The sequence below is a fragment of the Ovis aries genome, chromosome 20 (assembly GCF_016772045.2).
Source record: "Ovis aries strain OAR_USU_Benz2616 breed Rambouillet chromosome 20, ARS-UI_Ramb_v3.0, whole genome shotgun sequence".
Lineage (NCBI taxonomy): Eukaryota > Metazoa > Chordata > Mammalia > Artiodactyla > Bovidae > Ovis > Ovis aries.
In genome coordinates this window covers 15,739,633-15,759,927 of record NC_056073.1, presented here as the reverse complement: position 1 = coordinate 15,759,927, position 20,295 = coordinate 15,739,633, and the positions used below count along the sequence as shown (strand labels likewise).

The window sequence follows — 20,295 nt, the reverse complement described above, 5'->3', positions numbered from 1 at the left end:
TAAGCATACAAACCTGGGCCCCAGGCCTAGAGATGCCGGTCTCTAGGTCTTGGAGTGGAGCAGGGGTATCAGAGTTCTTCACAAGCTTGGGACTTCCCTGACAGTCCAGTGAGTGCTTGGGGTTCGGCACTTTCACTCCTGTGGCCTGGGTTCAGCCTCCAGTCAAGGAACTGAGATTCCAACAAGCTGTGCAGAGTGGCCTCACCTCCCCCCGCCCCAAAAAAAGAATTCTTCTCAAGCTCCCCAGGTGATCAGGTGTGAGGCCAAGCAGTAATCGGAGACCGTGTAATAATGACAACATATACTATAAACTGGACATCAGAGATACATTGCCCTGTCTCAGAACCACCCCTACGAGCAGCTTATAGTATCCCCATTTTATAGGTAAGAATACTGAGGGTCAAGATCATACAGAAGAGCTTCTATTTAAATCTAGGTCTGAGTCGAAAGGCCTAATATATTTATATATATTATAAATTAAGGTATAGTTGCTTTATAGTATTGTGTTAGTTTCTGCTGTACAACCAAATGAATCAGTTATGTATATATACATATACATATACCCCCTCCTTTTTGAACCACCTCCCCCGACCCCATCCCACCCTATCCCACCACCCCTCCAGGTCATCACAGAGCACAGAGATGAGCTCCTTGTGCTATGCAGCAGCTCCCCACTCCACCCTGCAGGAGGTCCACCTGGGAGAAACTTCCCAGGAATTGACGTTAAGATCCTCTGCTCTGATGTAAACTGTAAAATCCATACATGATGGGTTGGAAGAGATATGCAAACTGATTTAAAGAGATCCAGAGGCTTAGGGAGCCAAGGAAGTCTTGCCCTTAACCCTTGGCCTCTGTTAACATATCTACAGAAAGAATGCGTCAGTGGGGCTGGGGGTGCTGCTTGGGCTGAGGGAGAGGACCCACCCCTGCCGACCTCTGGGAGCGTCCTGATCTGGTGTCAACTTTCTTTACGTGTTTGTTTATTTGCACCGGGTCTTAGTTGTGGCACGTGGAATCTTTAGCTGCGGCATGTGGGATCTAGTTCCAAGACCAAGGATTGAACCTGAGCCCCCTGCACTGGGAATCATAGCCATTGGACCACCAGGGAAGTCCCCAGCATCAGCTCTTTGCTTCTTTCTTCCTTCTCTCCCCACCTCTCTGGCTGTTAATTTGCTTCAGAAGCTCCTCTTTCTCTGCTTACCCCTTGAGTGTGGCATATCTCTGCATTCCAATCCACCAGGTTTCCTCGGTGGCAGCTTCCAGTCCGGAGTTGGGCTGCCTGTGCTAAGGACTTCAGAGTTTTGTATCCCTGATGTCCAGACTCAAGACATCAAGGTCAGGGTTGAGGAGAGAGGAGGGCAGCATCAGCTAGGACCAGAGTTCACAGTCCAGCTGAGTCCATCTTGGCTGTGGACCTTGGAAGTTATTTTATTTTTTTTTAATCTCAGTCTCTTTACCTGTGAAATGGGATCATAACACCTATCTTAAATGATTGTTGTGGGAATGAAAATAGACTTGGTATTCCAGAAACACAGTAAGAACTCTGTAAAGGGCATCTATTTATTATGTCCAGCCAGTGTGGGACTTTATGTGAATATGGAGACTTCAGAGGGTCTTTCCCTCTAAAGCTGTTCTTCCACGTAGATTCCTAGTCGGAAGAAACAGAAACACCTTCCATCAAATTGTCAAAGCCAGATTCCGGATGGTCAGCCTGGACTATTTCCCTGGCCACCATCCAAATGGCCACTGACTTTCAGTGTTTCTGTCTCCTGCATTTCTTCTGTTATCATAAGCTGTCCTTGCAATTTCTCACTGTTATTATAAGAACCTCTTAACTGTTCACTCAGCTCACTCCTTCCCAAACTCCAAACGCTTCTGTACTCAGGCTCTATGCTATGCTATGCTAAGTCACTTCAGTTGTGTCCGACTCTGTGCGACCCCCTAGATGGCAGCCCACCAGGCTCCCCCGTCCCTGGGATTCTCCAGGCAAGAACACTGGAGGGGGTTGCCATTTCCTTCTCCAATGCACGAAAGTGAAAAGTCAAAGTGAAGTCGCTCAGTCCTGTCCGACCCTCAGCGACCCCATGGACTGCAGCCTACCAGGCTTCTCCATCCATGGGATTTTCCAGGCAAGAGTACTGGAGTGGGGTGCCATTGCCTTCTCCGACTCAGGCTCTAGTCCAGATGAAAACCCTTTAGTAGCTCTCCATTGCCTTTGGAGCACAACTCAGCTACTGCTGCAGCCACAAGGCCCTTCACGGTCAGCCCTGCTTTCTGTCTGGCCTCTGTTCCTGCTGCCATCTCTTGGGCCCTACCTGCTGGCTGTGCTGAACCACATACCAAATATTCCAGTTTCTCACACCTCACTAAGCATCACTAAGTCTTTGCTGGAAGACACACACACACACACACACACACACACACACACACAGAGGCTGGAGCAGGCGCGCTTCTTCTGAGGTTTCCAACAAGTCTCTGTTTTTCCAACAAGACTCTGAGCCCCCAATACCCCTTCAGCATCTCTGGGTACCGGATACATGGCAGTTAGAGGCTCTCCTCGTAAAGCGTGACACTGCTTGGTGTGGGCCATGCTCAGGTCTGTACACCTTACATCCTCAGGCCTCTCTGAGGTCTATGTGCTTCTTTCATCCATTCTGTTACATTTGTTGAGCACTTTCCTCTGGTCCAGCCCTGGTGCCTGGATGTGGCAGGGTTAGGAGGCTAGGAATGCCTGGGGTGAGAAAAGGGATTCCTGTTTATCTAGAAAGGTCAGGAAACGTCTCTGAGAAGGTGAACATTGAGCAGAGACATGAGACAAGGGGGAAGGGAGCTGTGAGGGAATCTGGGGGAAGGGTGGTCCAGGCAGAAGGAATAGCCAGGACAAAGGGATCCCTAGCCCCTTTGGACTGATGAGGAAGCCAAGAGTCTAGGTTAAGTCATCCAGAATCACAGAGTAAGTGGCCGAGCTGGGTCTTCAACCCCAGTTCAGTAACTCCTGACTCTTTCTCTGGGCCGTTACTCTACATGGTCTTTTGGAGGGACAGTGGGTGCCTTGGCTGAGGGCGGGCTGCTCCGTTCACCGTGACACACTCTGGCTGGAGTCTGACTTCCCACGTCAAGTACGGCATGGGCAGATCGGCTGTTACTCATCTGCGGCTCTGTTTCTCTGTTTGGCCCATCCATTTCTTTCCCTGGTATTTGCTGGAGACAGTGCAGTTGTGTCTCCTCCCCCGGCAGCTTCAAAAAGCACACTTTCTTGGACACTTCCCTGGTGGTCCAGTGGCTGAGACACCGAACTCCCAACACAGGAGGCCCGGGTTTAATCCCTGGTCAGGGAACTAAATCCCATCTGCCCCAGCTAAAAGATCCTGCACCAAATCTAGGAAACTGAAGCTAATACCGACACAGCCAAGTAAATAATAAGAATAACGCTTTTTCCTGCAAAGGTGAGGACCAGACCCTGGATTATGGTGGCTTGGCAAAGGCAAACTCCCCCTAGCTGGTCAGTGGTCAGAGTGGCCTCTGTATCTCATCCCACAGCTCCTTTCAGACTTCAGCAGAACTGAAGTGAGTGTCTCTGCAGAGGTGGTGTATGAGCTGGCCTCAAAGGACATGGAGCATTTTAAGAGCGGTGGGGAAATCGGGTTTTAGACAGAAAGAAGTGTATGAGCTGAGCAGAAACATCCATGTTGGACATTTCAGTGGCCCAGGAGTATAGGTGGGGGTGGGTGGAATGTGTTGTTGGGGAGATAAGACTGGAGAGAGAATTTTGGGTAGATCATGGCAACCTTTTTTTTTTTTTTAAATGGATGACTTTGCGTGTGCATTTCAGATAAGAGATCTGGATTTTGCCCTGTAGACAAAGAGATTTTAAGGTTTAAAGAAGTAAAGAAAATGTGTGTGCATTCCTGAAGTTTTGAAAGAGTACTTGGGCAATCCTGGGAACTCAGGCTGAGAGGGTGAATGGAGGTGGAGGACCGTGGGAAGAGAGCACGGCAGGAGTGCCCAGCTTCGGCAAGAGTGCTGGAGGCTAGAGTGGGGGAACTAGATTCCAGAGACGGTTGGAAGAAGAGGTAACAGGATCGGCTTGTAGGTTGATGTGGAGCCTGAGCCAGAGGAGCTGACAAAGAATACTGTCCACGTTTTATCCACGTGGTGAAACAGTGAATCATGGTTCTCTGAGGACAGGTTTTGAGCATCTTGTGCTTGAGGCGTCTCTGTGACGTCGGGTAGAGGGTGTGGGTTGGGAGTTTGGGATGGAGGTTAGAGCTAGGGAAGCGTGAGAGCTGAGGCTGAAGGAATGGAGTGAGGTCTAAGAGGTGTGCTAGGTGAGAAGAGAAAACCAGGGCCTTAAGGCCTGGAAGATGTTTGTACTTCCAGAGGCAGGTGAACCAGGGGTGGGGGACTGTGGATGAGTGTTTTGATTAAGGCATCCCTGGGACTGTTTGACACACCTCAGCGCCTGATGATAGGCGGTAGAGGACACATTTAATGGAGGGCACACGGTTGACTAAGTCTAGGTTATCTGCTTAGAGACACGCAGACCAGCCAGTGGTGCTTCTGGTCAGCCTGGGGTTATTTACATGGCCTCTGTGCAGGTTGCCTCTTCCTCTGCACACACCCAGCTTCCTACTGCTGGGGTGGGGGTGGGGGGCAGGTGGGGGGAGTGGGGGTGTGGGGGGAGAAACTCCTGAAAGTGGAGATCCTGACCTCTCCCCCATTATTCTCCAGGAAGCTCAGCCCAGGGCTTTGCACCCTATAGAGCACCAGATGTGCGTGCAGAATAACCAAGCAGAATGGGTGGCAGCGGGGAACCCAGTCTGCTGATTCTCCTTGAGTTCCTTTTTAAGAAGAACATACCATTTGTGGGATGAGTCCCCTGAATTTTGAGTTGCTTCAGGCTTGCTCCACCCATTGGTCCCTCCATCCATTCTAGATCAGATTTCCCTGTGTCAATAGCCACTAGAAGTTGAGGACTTTGAACATGGGATTGGGAGGCTCCCAGCCCTCTTCATGCATAACCTTATTTACATTACAACAAGTCTCCGAGGCTTTCTCCCAGGACACATAACAAGTTAAGTGGCAGAGGTGGGATTCAGGCTCAGGTCTAACTCAAAAGACCTGTGCTCTCAAGAATTCATGCTAAGGCCTCCCTAGATAAAAGGTGACCATATAATTTATTATCCAATTGGAAACACCTTTTTTTGGGTATCCATTTATTTTGGGGGGCTGTTGCAGGGTTTAGTTGCAGCACGCGGGATCTTCAGTCTTCGTTACAGTATGTGGGATCTTTTAATTGCAGAATGCAAGCTCTTAGTTGCACACGTGGGATATAATTCCCTGACCAGGAATCGAATCCGGTCCCCTTGCATTGGGAGCACAGAGTCTTAGCTAGTGGGCCACCAGGGAAGTCTAGAATGCTTTTTAAAAAGTTTTATTGAGATATAATTTTCATATCATAGAATTCACCTATATAAAGTGCACACCTCAGTGGTTTTTAGGATATTTATAGACTTGTGCAATCATCACTATAATCTAATTTTAGAATATTTTCATCATCCCCGAAAGAAATGCAGTACCCATTAGCAGTCAGTCCTCATCAGCACCACCACCCCAGACCTAGGCTGACCACTGATCTATTTTCTGCCTCCATAGATTTGCCTATTCTGAACAATTCATATAAATGGAGTCATACTATGCATGGGGCTTTTGGCTGGCTTCCTTCTCTTACCATAATGCTTTCAGAGTTCATTCATGTTGTACTATGCATCAGTGCTTTATTCCTTTTTATGTTATGTTATTTTTTATTTATTTTTTGGCCATGCTGCAGGGCATCTAAGATCTTAGTTCTCCAGCCCTCGCCCCCTGCAGGGGAAGCTGGCTTCTTAACCACTGGCCCACCAAGGAGGTCCCTTCATTCCTTTTTACGAATGTATCAGTGATCTTCCATTGTCTGAATACCACTCATTAGACCATTCTTAAATATGATTCATTATATTTGTTCATATGTTGATGGACATTTGATTGCTTACATTTTTTGGCTATCATGAATAATAATAATGCTCTGACACTTGTATTCAAGTTTTTGTGTAGATGTATGGTTTTTTCTTGGGCATCTACCTAGGAGTGAAATCACTAGGTTATATGGTAACTGTCTGTTTAACATTTGAGGAACTGCCAAGTTGTTCTCCAAAGTAGCTTCACCATTTTATATTCCCATAGCAGTCAGAGTAGGAGGGCTCCACTTTCTCCATATCCTCAGCAACACTTGTTATTCCAATCTGGGACACTTTTGAGAGTGAAAGGGTGCACCATTTATAATTATACTAGGACAAATGCTACTAACTGGAACATAGTCTACTTAGATACAAAAAAATTTAGAAGATTCAATTCCTGATTTCAGAGAACTTTCAGGCCACACGATGAGTCAAAGCCCCCAAAGCCACATACTTGAGTCAATTAAAGAATCAAGTAAAGGTAAATTATTAAGAAGGAAAGCAAAGTACATTTTGTTTCCCCCAGGAGATTGTGTTCCCTTTAAGAGAAAAGAGCTGTCTTTTATTTGTTCTTGTATTGGTCATGGCCTTAGGAGGTTCTTGGCATTTGATCGGGTGTCAGGGAAGATCTGTGGAATAAATGAATGAATAAGAGAAAAAATGATACAAACACTCTTGGAGGAAATGTTTTTTTTTTAAAAAAAAAAAAAGGAAGAAAAGGTCACTTGGGGACTTCCCTGATGGTCCAGTGGCTGAGACTATGAGCTCCCAATCAGGGTCCCTGGGTTCCATACCTTGTCAGGAAACTAGATCCTGCATGCCACAACTATAATTCGACACAGCCAAATAAATAAATAGTATTTTTTAAAATGAAAAGTCAGCTGGCTTGGATTTGTGTGTTTGGGGGAAGTATGGATCTTTTCTGCTCATTAACAACCCTTGTTTAATCACTCAGTCGTATCTGACTCTTTGTGACCTGGTGAACTGCGGCACACCAGTTCCCTGTCCTTCATTATCTCCCGGAGTTTGCTCAAACCCATGTCCAGTGAGTCGGTGATGCCATCCAACCCTCTCATCCTCTGTTGCCCCCTTCTCCTCCCACCCTCAGTTTTCCCAGCATCAGTCTTTTCCAGTGAGTCAGCTGTTCGTATCACGTGGCCAAAGTATTGGAGCTTCAGCTTCAGCATCAGTCCTTCCAATGAATATTCAGGACTGATTTCCTTTAGGATTGACTGGTCTGATCTCCTTGCAGTGCAAGGGACTCTCAAAAGTCTTCTCTAACACCACAGTTCAAAAGCATCAATTCTTTGGCACTCAGCTTTCTTTCTAGTCCAACTCTCACATCCACACATGACTACTGGAAAAACCATAGCTTTGACTAGATGGACCTTTGTCAGCAAAGTAATGTCTCTGGTTTTTAATATGCTGTCTAAGTTGGTCATAGCTTTTTTTCCAAGGAGCAAGCATCTTTTATTTCATGGCTGTGGTCACCATCTGCAGTGACTTTGGAGCCCAAGAAAATAAAAGTCTGTCACTGTTTCCATTGTTTCCCCATCTATTTGTCATGAAGTGATGGGACTGGATGCCATGATCTTAGTTTTTTGAATGTTGAGTTTTAAGCCAGCTTTTTCACTTTCCTCTTTCACCTTCATCAAGAGGCTTCTCAGTTCCTCTTCACTTTCAGCCATAAGGGTGGTGTCATCTGCATACCTGAGGTTATTGATTTGGGAATCTTAAACTGGATTTTGCCAGTGTAAATGACTGACAAGAGGTGGAGGAAAGGCCTTCCACACAGGGGAGTTGCCTGAGCAGGAAGTCTGGAACCACAGCCATGTCTTTATCCTACAGGAGGTTAACAAACTTTAGGAATAAATGTGATACCTACTCCCAGGAGTTTCCAATCTTTGGGGAATACAATGAGCACAGTTTGTTCAGTTCAGTCGCTCAGTCATGTCCAACTCTTTTCCAACCCCATGGACTGCAGCACACCAGGCTTCCCTGTTAATCACCAGCTCCCAGAGCTTGCTCAAATTCATGTCCATCGAGTCTGTGATGCCATCCAACCATCTCATCCTTTGCTGTCCCCTTCTCCTCCTGCCCTCAATCTTACCCAGCATCAGGGTCTTTTCCAATGAGTCAGTTCTCACATCAGGTTGGCAAAGTATTGGAGCTTCAAGTTCAGCATCAGTCCTTCCGATAAATATTCAGGACTGATTTCCTTTAGGATTGACTGGTCTGATCTCCTTGTTGTCCAAGGGACTCTCAAGAGTCTTCTCCTGCACCACAGTTCAAAAGCATCAATTCTTCAGTGCTAAGCTTTCTTTATGGTCCAACTCTCACATCCATACATGACTACTGGAAAAACCATAGCTTTGACTTTGTCGGCAAAATGATGTCTCTGCTTTTTCATATGCTGTCTACATTTGTCAAGCTTTTCTTCCAAGGAACAAGCACCTTTTAATTTCATGGCTGCAGTTGGAACACCCTTTTACTGGTTGTATGCCTGGGTGTCATCAAGCCTGGGTGTCATACTGGTTGTATGACTGGGTGTCATCAACCTTTTTGGCTCAAAATTCCTGTGAATCTTTCAATCTTACAACCTGGGAAGTTCCTGGAATTGGTGGGCCAGGAGCTAGGCCTTAAAGTAAAGAGGTAGATTTGAAGGAAGGAGCAGGATGCCAGTGTTGGGTGATAAGGCTCTGAGGTGGACTGGAGTGCTCCAGCTAAGATAAAATGGGATAGGGTGCCTTGGCACTCTTGAAGAACTTTAAAAGACAGGCTGGTTGACTTTTAAATTTGACTGATAAGCAGGTCCATGTACTGGAGATGAAAGGTGTGTCTATGAGAGATTAATCTGATGGCTCTGGGCCATGGATCCTGAATCTATCTGGAAGCAGGGAAAAGACCTAGAGCCTCTGAGGGAGGCTTCTGTAATTGTAATGTAGCCCCGGCCTTTCAGAAGAGGGTTTGAAACTCCTTTGGGGACAGTCTTATGATGTATATCGCTTCCATGGAGTTTCATTTTCCTTAACCATTGATAATTTAAACCATTATTTTTATATTTTAGCAAGTATGACTATATTATGGAGCTCATGCCAAATGTACATACATTTTAAAGACAGCGTATTAGACTTTGGGCTTTCCTGGTGGCTCAGTGGTAAAGAATCCACCCGCCAATGCAGGAGACTTGAGACTCAGGTTCGCTCTCTAGGTCAGGAAGGTCCTCTGGAGGAGGAAATGGCAACCTGCTCCAATGTTCTTGCCTGGACAATGGCATGCATAGAGGAGCCTGACAGGCTACAGTCCACAGGGTGGCAAAGAACCAGACATGACTGAGCAACTGAGCATGCATGCATTAGACTTTCAGGTTTGCAGAAAGCAATTTTAGATTATGCAAACGGATTCTTCAGAGAGATGAATTCTCTCTGCTGTGAAGGGGGTTTGCTTTGGTTTTTTTTTGTTGTTGTTGTTTTGTTGTTTTTTTTGATGTGGACCATGTTTAAAGTCTTTACGGAATTTGTTACAGTGCTGCTTCTGTTTTAGGCTTTGGACTTTTGGCCCTGAGGCATGTGGCATCTTAGCTCCCCAACCAGGAATCAAACCAGCACCCCCTGCACTGGAAAGTGAAGTCTTTTTTTAAAAAATTAATTAATTAATTTATTGGCTGTGCTGGGCCTTTGTTGCTGGGAGAGGGCTTTCTCTAGTTGAGGAGAGCAGGAGCTGCTCGCCAGTTGTGATGCACGGGCATCTCACGGTGGTGGTCTTCTCTTGTTTCAGAGGAGCATACATTCTAGGGCAATCAAGCTTCTGGAGGTGTGGCTCCTGGGCTCCACAGTTGCAGCTGTTAGGCTCTAGAACACTGTTAGGTTCAGTAGTTGTGGCGCAGGGCATAGCTGCCTCGAGGCCTGTGGGAGCTTCCTGACCCTGGGATCGAACTCATGTCCCCTGCATTGGCAGGCAGATTCTCAACCACTGGACCACTAGTGGCAAATTTTGAGAAATTTGCCAAAAGCCTACCAGAGGAATAGGAATAGTGGGATCTAAGTGAGCTTCAGGGAATGGTTTTATTGGCCCAGGGAACCAGTTGGGTACAGGAAACCCAATGAAGAAAGAAATCTAAGATGGCACTAGAGCTTAAAGTCTGAGGACTCTGAAGAAAGATGATGCTATTCATAAAAAAAAATGTACAAGTTAAGGGGACTTCCCTGGCAGTCCAGTGGTTAAGATTCTGCACTGCCATGTGGAGGGGGTGCAAGTTTGATTCCTGGTCAGGGAACTGAGATCCCACATGCCACACCATGTGGCCTGAACTAATTAATTAAATAAATAAAAGAGATAACTGATACCTTTAAAATATGTATAAGAGAGGGGTGGGAAGATGATGGTCTACCTTGAGAACATTGGGCACAGGTGGCCTTGAGAACAAAGGATGGCCACGGAGAAGGAACCAGTAACCTTTGGTCTTTTTCAGCCTCTGCTAAAGCCTTCAGAGTTCCGTCCAGTGGCTTGGCATCCTTGGCACTTTGCCTTCTTTACTTTCAGTGCATCACTACTAAATAAGATGTTTACTGTAGGATTTTATAGATGCCCTATATCAGACTAGAAAAGTTTCCATCTATCCCTACTTTGACAAGAGTTTTTTCTTATTGTAAATGGATGTTGAATTTTATAAAAAACTTCTTTGGCATCTGTTGATATGATCGTATGTTTTTTTTCCCCTTTAATCTTTTAGTGTGATAAAATATAATGGTTCTGTTCAAAATAAACTATGCATTTTTTGTATAAAGTCAATAACATATCACCCTTTTTATATTTGCTAATATCTTGCTTAGGATTTTACATTCATGTTCATAAGTGTAATTGTCTTTTCTCATATTGCACTTGTTGGAATCAAAATTATACTAAAAATGAGTTGAGATGTGAACCCTCTTTTTATATTCTCTGAAAGAGTTTGTATTGAAATGACTGTTTTCTTGAATGTTTGGTGGAGCTCTTTGCCTATTTGCTATTGAAGGGTGTCCTATCGTGTGGGTGAGAGTAGAGAAAGGAACTTTTATTTTGGGAGTGAAAGTTGCTTAAACAATGAGGAAAATTTACTATCTCACGCATCACAAAAAGCCCAGTGGTAGGTGGTGCCAAGATTGGTTAAATCAGCAGTGCAACAACACTAGGGAGAGAAATTCGTTCTGATCTTTCAGCTGTCATTCTCAGGTGTCAGCTTCTTCCCTCATTGTTGCAAGATGGCTGCAGCTGCTCTGGACATCACAGCAACATGGCTAAGGGTGTGGGTTCTGTAGCCAAACCTGGTTTCAGATCCCATAGGTCTCTGATACTGGGTAAATTGCTTAACCTATCTGTCATATGGGAAGGTAACAGTCCATTACCTCAGAAGTTTAATATTATATGGATTAAATGAATTAGTTTTTTAAACTCTTAGAATTATGCACTTAGAATCATTGTTGCTAAGTCACTTCAGTCGTGTCCGACTCTGTGTGACCCCAGAGACGGCAGGCCACCAGGGATCCCAGCTCCCCACCGTCCCTGGGATCCTCCAGGCAAGAACACTGGAGTGGGTTGCCATCTCCTTCTCCAATGCATGAAAGCGAAAAGTGAAAGTGAAGTCGCTCAGTTGTGTCCGACTTAGCGACCCCCATGGACTGCAGCCTACCAGGCTCCTCCATCCGTAGGATTTTCCAGGCAAGAGTACTGAGTGGGGTGCCATTGCCTTCTCCACTTAGAATCATAGTAAGCATCCAATAAATTTTAGCATATCTTACTCCATTCTCACATAAGGCAGAAATGAGTCTTTTATCTTTTGCACTGCATTTATTGAAGCCCCTTAGCAGGCTGCCGTCTATGGGGTCGCACAGAGTCGGACACGACTGAAGCGACTTAGCAGCAGCAGTAGCAGCAGCAGACTTATTTCACACCTTATGGCCAGATTATGACAACTACCCATCCCTAAACCAGCTATGGAATTGTCTTGATTTGGTTTAGAATAATTTAGGTTTAACCTCTGAGACAGAGGAGTATCCAGCCTCTTCTAAAACAGTCATCTGATATCACAACAAAATCTGGGTTCTGTTTGTAAGGCTGAAGTTGGGGTGGCGATAGTGGGGGCTTTGGGGGTCACACAAAGAAGGGCAGGGTAGGATTCCCCATCCCTACTGGTTCTCCATGATATTTCTTCAAATCACCCCTTAGATTTGCCTAGCACTTCACAGTTTACTTAGTGGGTTTTTTTTTTTTTTTTTTTTTTTTAGTATTTATTTATTTGGATGTACCAGGTCTTAGTTGTGGCATGCAGAAGTTTTAGTTGGGGCATGTGGGATCTAGTTCCCTGACCAGGGCTCAAACCTGGGTCCCCTGCATTGGGAACTCAAAGCCTTAACCACTGGACCACCAGGGAAATCCCAACTTAGTGTTTTTTAACCAGTGCCTTATTTCATCTGGTCTTAGAAGCATCCCCTAAGCAGTTTGGGCTCTTGTTATCCCCTTTTATAGATGGGGAAATAAGCTCCCAGATTTAAAGCACTTGCTTGGTTCTGGGTTTATAGGTGGTACAGAACCAGGTCTTGAGACTTAAATTGAGGTCTTTGGGTTCAAAATTCTTCCTTTTTTTTTTTTTGCCAGACCATGGGGCATGTGGGATCTTATTTCCTCCAACCAGGGATCAAACCCACGCCTCCTGCAGTGAAAGCGAAGAGTCCCAGTCACTGGACTGCCCGGGAATTACCAAAAGATGCTGTTTTCTTCCTCTTCCGTGAATTCCCAGTTGTCTGTCATCCACATGGGGCCCTCACAACTGCCACATCCTACTTCATATTTTCAAAATTAATAGTTTTTCACTGAATAAATGTATCTTAAAACGGAAGCTTGATGAAGGCCCAGCTTTGATGTTCTGGTGCACACACAGCTTTCGAATGAGCACAAAACTGTTAAAAATACATTTACTCAGGATTATAACTCGTGCTCTGGTGTCCAACTGCATTCGAATCCCACTCTGATGAGGTAGCATGTACAGCTGCTTTCCACCTCGATGCCCGTGGACCTCACATTTTAGGGTACAGCAGTCCCCCCGGTCCAAGCCCCCAGCCTTGTGACTTTGCCTGATGGCTCTTTCCATTGTCAGGACCCACTGTGCTCACCACCATCCAGGAAAGCTGGAAGTGCTGGTGGTGCTTAATTCCAGACCTGCCTCCACACGCAGCAGCCTTCAACCGTGCGATTGTGCTGGTGTTTTTCTCACATCCAATTTGTCTCATTCATGCATTCATTTATTCAGGCAGAAAAAAAAAAAAAAGTTTAAACACTTAGTATGAACCAGGCACCGTTCTGTTTCAGTGGGGTAGAGTAGACAAACTATAAACAGAACACGGAGGTAAGGTGTGGTGTATGTCAGTGATTAGTGGTAAGCAGAAAAATCGAGCAGTGACTTTAGTCAAAGCCCAAAGGCAGAGCCGTGGGGTCACTGGATGCAGAACATGCCAGGCAGATGGGACAGGAAATACAAAGGGAACATGTATGCCTGATATGGTCCAGGAGCAATAAGGAGACCAGTGTGGCCTGAGCAGGGTGAGTGAGAGACAGTTTCGTGAATGGAGAGCCCTGGGGGTTGAGACTAGACTGGAGGGGGCAAGGGTGGACCAGGGATGCCCCTTAGGAGCCACCATCCCAATCCAGGCAACAGATGATGCCGCTTAGACCAGGGTGGAAGAAGCGGAAATAGAGAAAAGGCAAGGACTGGAGATGTATTTTGGACATAGAAATGAGTAATGCTTTGGATGTGGGAGACCAGTCAGGACAAAGAAGAACTGAATTTGGACCAGGGAGGTAGCAGAGGAAAAGAAGAAAGAGGGTTGAATTTTACAGATATTTTGAAAGTAGACTCTTCCATGGTCTGCTGATGGGTGGATGTGGGAGTTGAAAGAGAGTAGTCAGGAATGACACCAAGTGTTCTGGCCTGAGCAGCTGGAAGGATGGAGTTGCCACGTGCTGATATGGGGGAAGCTGGTGGGAGGAGCAGGTTTGTTGAGGAAAGCTGAGGATCTCCATGTTGGAGAAGTTGGGTGTAGAGGTGCTGGGTGAAGCTGTCAAGAAGGCAGCCTCCTGGGTAAAACAGAAACAGAAAACAGGTCAGCTCATGTGCCTGCTCTGATTTGATGGCACTGCCCAGAGTACTGTGTTGACATTTTTAAGGTCCGTCCGGCCTCACTGGGAGTGTTCTGATCAACAGTGAAGCCTGTCTCGGGAGCTGAGTAAACAAATAATGGTGAATACCGGGTGTAAGATGTTCCACTGTAGAGTGGGAAGAAAATGTGAAAAATTCTGATCTATGTATTTTTGTCTTATTCTTTCCATTTTTTTAGTGTGTTGTATAATGGACATAATATGTTAGAGTAGCAGGTTTGGACATAGTTTCTAAATTAAGTCTTCCATATCTACTGGAAGAGATTGCTCCGTTTTTACTGAGGAGTGGATGAACAATAACTTTTGAAGAGTACAGATCTAAAATGTTGTACAGCAGATGCTGAAAATAGTGACCTTGATCACCGTAAGCCCTGAAGTGTCTCCTGAGTCCTCAAAAAAATTATGTTTGGGTTTTTGTTGTTGTTAAATAATTTATTTATTTTTGGCTGTGCTGGGTCTTCCTCATTGCTTGGGCTACTCTCTGGTTGCAGTGCACAGACTTCTTATTACGCTGGCTTCTCTTGTTGTGGAGCATGGGCTCCAAGGCTCTCAGGCTTCTGTAGGTGCAGCATGTGGGCTCAATAGTTTCAGCTTGCAGACTCTAGGGCACAGGCTTAGTAGTTGTGGCGCATGGCTTAGTTACTCTGTGGCACATGGGATCTTCCCAGACCAGGGATCAAACCCATGTCTCCTTCATTGGCAGGTGGATTCTTTACCACGGAGCCACCCAGGAAGCCCCCAGTTTGGTTTTGTGCTTGATTTTTCCACTCAAAAATACGCATTCAGGACACAACATCATTAGGTAATATTTCTACTAAAAATATAAAAATATTTATCAATCCTCATTTAGTCAGGAGAAAACAATCAGATGCATCCAAATTGGAGTACACTGTGTAAAACAACTGGCTTTCCAAAATACCCATGTTCTCAAAGACTTTTCCACCCCTTGGTCACAGTGCAAGGCATGTGGGATCTTAGTTCCCTGACCAGGTATCAAACCTGTGCCCTCTGGAGTAGAAGCACAGTCCTAACCATTGGACCACTGGGGAAGTACATCAAAAACTTTTTTTAAAGGATCAGAAACTGTTCTAGAGTAAAGGAAATTAAAGCGGTTACATTGCAAACACGATCCTTGAATGGATCTTGGGTTGAGAAAGCAAAAAGTTATGAAGGGTTATTACTGGAACAGCTGGGGACCTTGGTATGCAGATTGCGATATTGTATTAGCATACATTTCTAATTGGGATCATTGTTTCATGGTTACGTGGGAGACTTGCATTCTTAGGCGACCCAGACTGAAACATGTAGAGATGAGAAATCATGATGTCTGTAATCAGGTCTCAAATAGTTCAGCAAAATACACATAGGAATTTAGGTGAAAGGTGTGTTAGTGGTCACTGCTATTCTTGCAGCTTTCCTGTAGTTTTGAAATATTCCCAAATAAAAAGTTGGGGGGGGGGAACAGTATGAAGAGTATTCATATAAGTGTCTCCAGTTCTCAGAAAACTAGGATATCTGATAATAGCCCATCAGACCAGTTTTCATATATTAGAATTTGCCAGATCTTCACCACCACTACAGTACTCCCTGGCATTTTTCTTTTCCATGTGCCTCCACATCTATTGTGTTACATTTATTATCATAAATAGTCTGTACACATAAAGAAGTTTGTGTCTGTAAGTACCACAATCACAATGAACTTAAAAAAAATGGCTCACCGTATGCCAGGCACTATTTCATGTGTTTAACACGAATGAGTGCATTCCATCCTTCTAGCCACTAGAAGGGGAGGTATTACTCATAGAGACAGAGTAAAGGGACAAAGCAAGTAATTAAAAAGTTAATCCCACTAGGGCATTGTAAGTAAAGAAAAAAGTATAGGAGACCCCTGTAAGTTAATGATCACTCAAGAAAGCAGGTTTGCTTAACTACCAAACCCAACAGGCTTGCTTAGCAACAAAACCATGCAACAGAAGCACAGTTTCATTACTGTCATTCTTAGTTTCAGAACAGGAAACTGAGGCACAGAAAGGTGGTACAATTTGCCCAAAGTCACACAGCCAGGGTAGGTGGAGGGACAGAGTGATGTGGCCCCAAGCCCTCCAGTGTTCATCACCGTCCCCTTGACCACTCGCTTTACACTGTGAAATGTAATGGCGGTGCCATTCTAGAAGGATGGCTTCTGCTGCTCAAACCTTTACTTTTCTCTGAGGGGTCCTGGGTGTATGTTCATAGAGTAAAGGGTACTCCTTAAGAGAGGGAATGATAGTAATAGCAACAAAAACTTCCATCTTTGAATGCTCACAGGCATTCAGTGGGCCGGGCACCGGCAAGATGCTTTCTGCCTGTTTAGTCCTCAGAACCCCTTTGCGGCTGAAACTATTCTTACTCTCATTGAACAAAAAAAGAAAAGGTGGAGCCCGGCTTTGAAGGCAAGCAGACTTGCCCCAGCCCCCACCCAAGATGCCTCGCCTCTCTACCTGTCATCTGAATGGGTCTGAAGGTAACTGAGCCACGGAATGTAGCCCGTGGGGTGATGAGCCTCACCCATCACCTTGTTCACCCCCTCAGTTCTAGGAGGGGGACATTTCAATGCTGAAGAGGAGGAGGAGTGGGAAGAGGAAGAAGGGGAAGAAAGCATTGTTTCCTTCCTCCTTGGGGCTTTTCATCTGGCTTGTGACATTCCATTCCCACCCCTCCTTTCATTTGCCATTTCATTGAGCAACTTGTTCTAATTGAATGCACCTGGGCAGAAACTCCTCCCCATATTGGCCCTGGTCAGTGCTTTGCCTTTTTTTTTTTTTTCCCCTTCTTTTATGAATAATGAGGGGAGCCCCTGTTCCTTTGAGATGGAGGTGCTTGGTAAAGTTCCCAGGCAGATCAGCCAACCCTCCAGGAACTCCTCTGCCCTGGCCCAGCACTGAGCTCACCGGCCTCCATGGAGGACAGCCAGCCAGCTTGTAGCTGACCTTGGCCAGAGGTCCTGGATGACTCTGCTCTGGGCATGTCAGTCCTAGTCAAGGGCGAGGCAGAGGTATCCTTCAAAATGCCCGGCTTACCAGGATCCCCCTTCCCCAGGATGTAGGCTCACTCCCAAGCTTCCAGGACTGGGTAGTTTCTGTCCGCCTTCCTCACTAAACCAACAACTAATAAATCAATTTGCACTCATAGATCAGCACAAGAGGTAGCGGAATGAAGTAGTTAAGAGCATGGATTCTCCAGCCAGACTCACTAGATTGTATCTAGCCTCGACCACTTTAGCTTTGTGACCTTGGGCAAATTATTTAGCCACTTTAAAGTACTGGTTTCCCTTTCTGTAAAATGGAGGGAAATAATAGTATACTTATGGAGAAAAAAAATGATTTACTCTCTCATCAAAGATGCACCATCTTAACAGAACAGTCCTACTCAATAATTCTGAAAGTAAAAAAACATCCAGGACAGAACTGGTTTTTGGTTATGTACTAACTTCAAAAGCTACATTTTTAGCCCTTCTGCACCCTAAAAGCCCTGTACGCTTCAACATGTTTGCCTCCCCTTAACGTCATATCTAATTTTTATAATTTTAAATACACTGTTCTCTTTAACAAAAGCGTGCAATGCAATGATTAGTTAGCTCAAGAAACTTCTTGCTTGTATTTTTGAAGACAGGAATAGAAGACTTACAAGATCAGAGAAGGTACACAGCCCACATTCACACTGATACAACAAGAACTCTTGAATTTAAAAATTTATACACATTACTAATAAACCACTTTTCATCTCGCCAGTTGGTAGTTGTTTTTTTTTTTAAGTAGATATCTAATGTTTGTTCATTAGTTTGGTTCAGCCTTTCAGCAGGGAAATTTGGTAATAAGAACTGTATCAAAAGCCTTAGAATGTTTCATAACTTCAGATTGAGAAATTTCACTTCTAGAAATTAATTCACTTCTAGAAATAATCATGAGTGTGCACAAAAATATTACCACAAAAATATTTTACAGTATTATTTCTAATAGGGAGGAACTAGAAACTACCTAGATTTCCAATAATACAGCTTTGGTGAAATACATTACGATATATTCACTCAATGGTTTACTAGGTAGTTATTTAAAAAGTTATAGAATATTTAATGAGATGGAAAAGTGCTGACAGTATACTTTTTCGTGAAAAAAAAAAAGTTTACAAAATAGTTCGCAATGATGTCATTCTTAAAAATATGTTTATTCATAGAACAATTTTAGAAAAATAAACATTGTCATTTTAAAGGGTTATCTGGCCAACTGATGCAATGCGCCAACTCATTGGAAAAGGCCCTGATGCTGGGAAAGACTAAGGGCTGGAGGAGAAGGGGACAACAGAGGATGAGATGGTTGGATGGCATCACTGACTCAATGGACATGAGTTTGAGCAAGCTCTGGGAGATGGTGAAGGACAGGGAAGCCTGGCATGCTGCAGTCCATGGGGTCTCAAAGAGTTGGATATGACTTAGTGACTGAAGGACAACAATCTGGATGGTGAAACTGCCAGTACTTACTCTTTACTTTTTTGTGTGACATTGGTATTTTCTGTCTTCTACAATGCATTGAATATTTCCGTGATATGCAAACAGCAAAAAATTTATTGTATAAAAAAGAACAATTCACTGGGATAATGCTTAGCGCAGGACTGACCTCTTTCTATAGAGTGTCATTTCTCTAGTAATTAACTTCCTTAGTGTCTCACCTCCTTGGAGGACCCCAGGAAAGGCAGGGATCCCCATGGCCTCCTGCCATTTGGAGCATTACTGGAGGCTTGTGGTGTGTTTGCCTCCTGGTCACGCGGAATCCAGCTCTGGAAACGCTGCAAAGTCCCAAAGCTTGGGAGGTAAAAGTGGCGCCTGAAAGATTTTATACAATCTGAGCAAGAAACTCCTCTAGAAAGGAGGCAGTTTCTCCGCCCATCATTTCCTCAAACGGAAACTAAGGCCAACGTCAGGGTTTGTCCAAGGCCACACACCCAACTTAATGACAGACAAGGTGAGGCCTTGAATCCATGACCCTTCCGCCCTGTTGTAGTTCTCAAGCGTGCGGATTTAGGACTGTCTCTTCTCACACTTTAGTGTGTACAGGAATCACCAGGGATCTGGTTAAAGGCAGATTTTGATCCAGTAGGTCAGGGGATGGGCCTGAGGTTCTGCTTTTCTGACCCGCTCTCAGGCTGGTTCGGGGATCAGTTTAAGTAGCCACGGGGTAGAGCAGAGATTCTGGGGGCAGACCGTCGGCTTCCCAATCCTAGCTCTGCCGCAGACGAACTATTATTATAGTTACTGCTTCAGTTTCCTCAACTGCAAAATCAGTATAAGACCTAACCCACAGCTTCTTCATTAAGATTTTAATAAGTGCTCAGACCAGTCTCCCCTAAGATCTAGCTATTTTATTATTATTTACTTTTCCTAGAGCAAGCAGCGGGTGAAGTAGAGTTTGACGAATGAATGAATAACCTTTCGGGGCGCCTGGAGTCGGGAGATGCAAAAATGGAAGGGCTCGGAGGTGGGGGCGGGGGGCGAGGAGAGGCCCACCTCCAAAGCACACTCCTCTAGCACCGGGTGGTCAAAAGGATCCGGAGCGCCCGGAAGCCGGCGGCCCGCGCCCAGCCGACCAATGCGGTCGCCCGGGGGAGGGGGAGCGCCCGCCAGCCCTTTCCGTCCGGGCGCCGGAGGCCCCGCCCCCGGAGCGTCGCGACGTCTGAGCATTCCACGGTTGCTACTCGGTCTCGAGGGGCGGGGCGCCTGTCAGGGAAGCGGCGCGCGCGCGGCGGCGGGGGCGGGCTGAGGCTCGGCCGCGCAGTGCCAGCGACAGCGCCACAGTCCCGCGCCCCGCGCTCTCCGGCCCGCCGCCTGCGTTCTGGCTCCCGAGCCCGCACTCCCGCCCTGCCCGCGCGCTGCCCGAGGATGGAGCTGCTGTGCTGCGAGGGCACTCGGCACGCGCCCCGGGCCGGGCCGGACCCGCGGCTGCTAGGGGACCAGCGTGTCCTGCAGAGCTTGCTCCGCCTGGAGGAGCGCTACGTGCCCCGCGCCTCTTACTTCCAGTGTGTGCAGAGGGAGATCAAGCCGCACATGCGGAAGATGCTGGCGTACTGGATGCTGGAG

General features: G+C 45.7%; 1 protein-coding gene across 8 annotated transcripts in view; it reads left to right on the top strand.

Moving 5' to 3' along the window:
• The window catches only part of CCND3 (cyclin D3), a 94,730-nt gene that overhangs the window by 67,951 nt on the left and 6,484 nt on the right, over window positions 1–20,295 (top strand). For 5 of the 8 annotated variants that reach the window (XM_060402986.1, XM_060402983.1, XM_060402985.1 and 2 more), the window contains one exon: window positions 1–20,295. This exon is cut by the window's left edge. The exons of 2 other annotated variants lie outside the window; for them this stretch is intronic. In XM_060402986.1, the coding sequence (XP_060258969.1) occupies window positions 20,098–20,295 (198 nt within the window). In that variant the 5' untranslated portion in view covers window positions 1–20,097. 8 annotated transcript variants of the gene reach the window in all.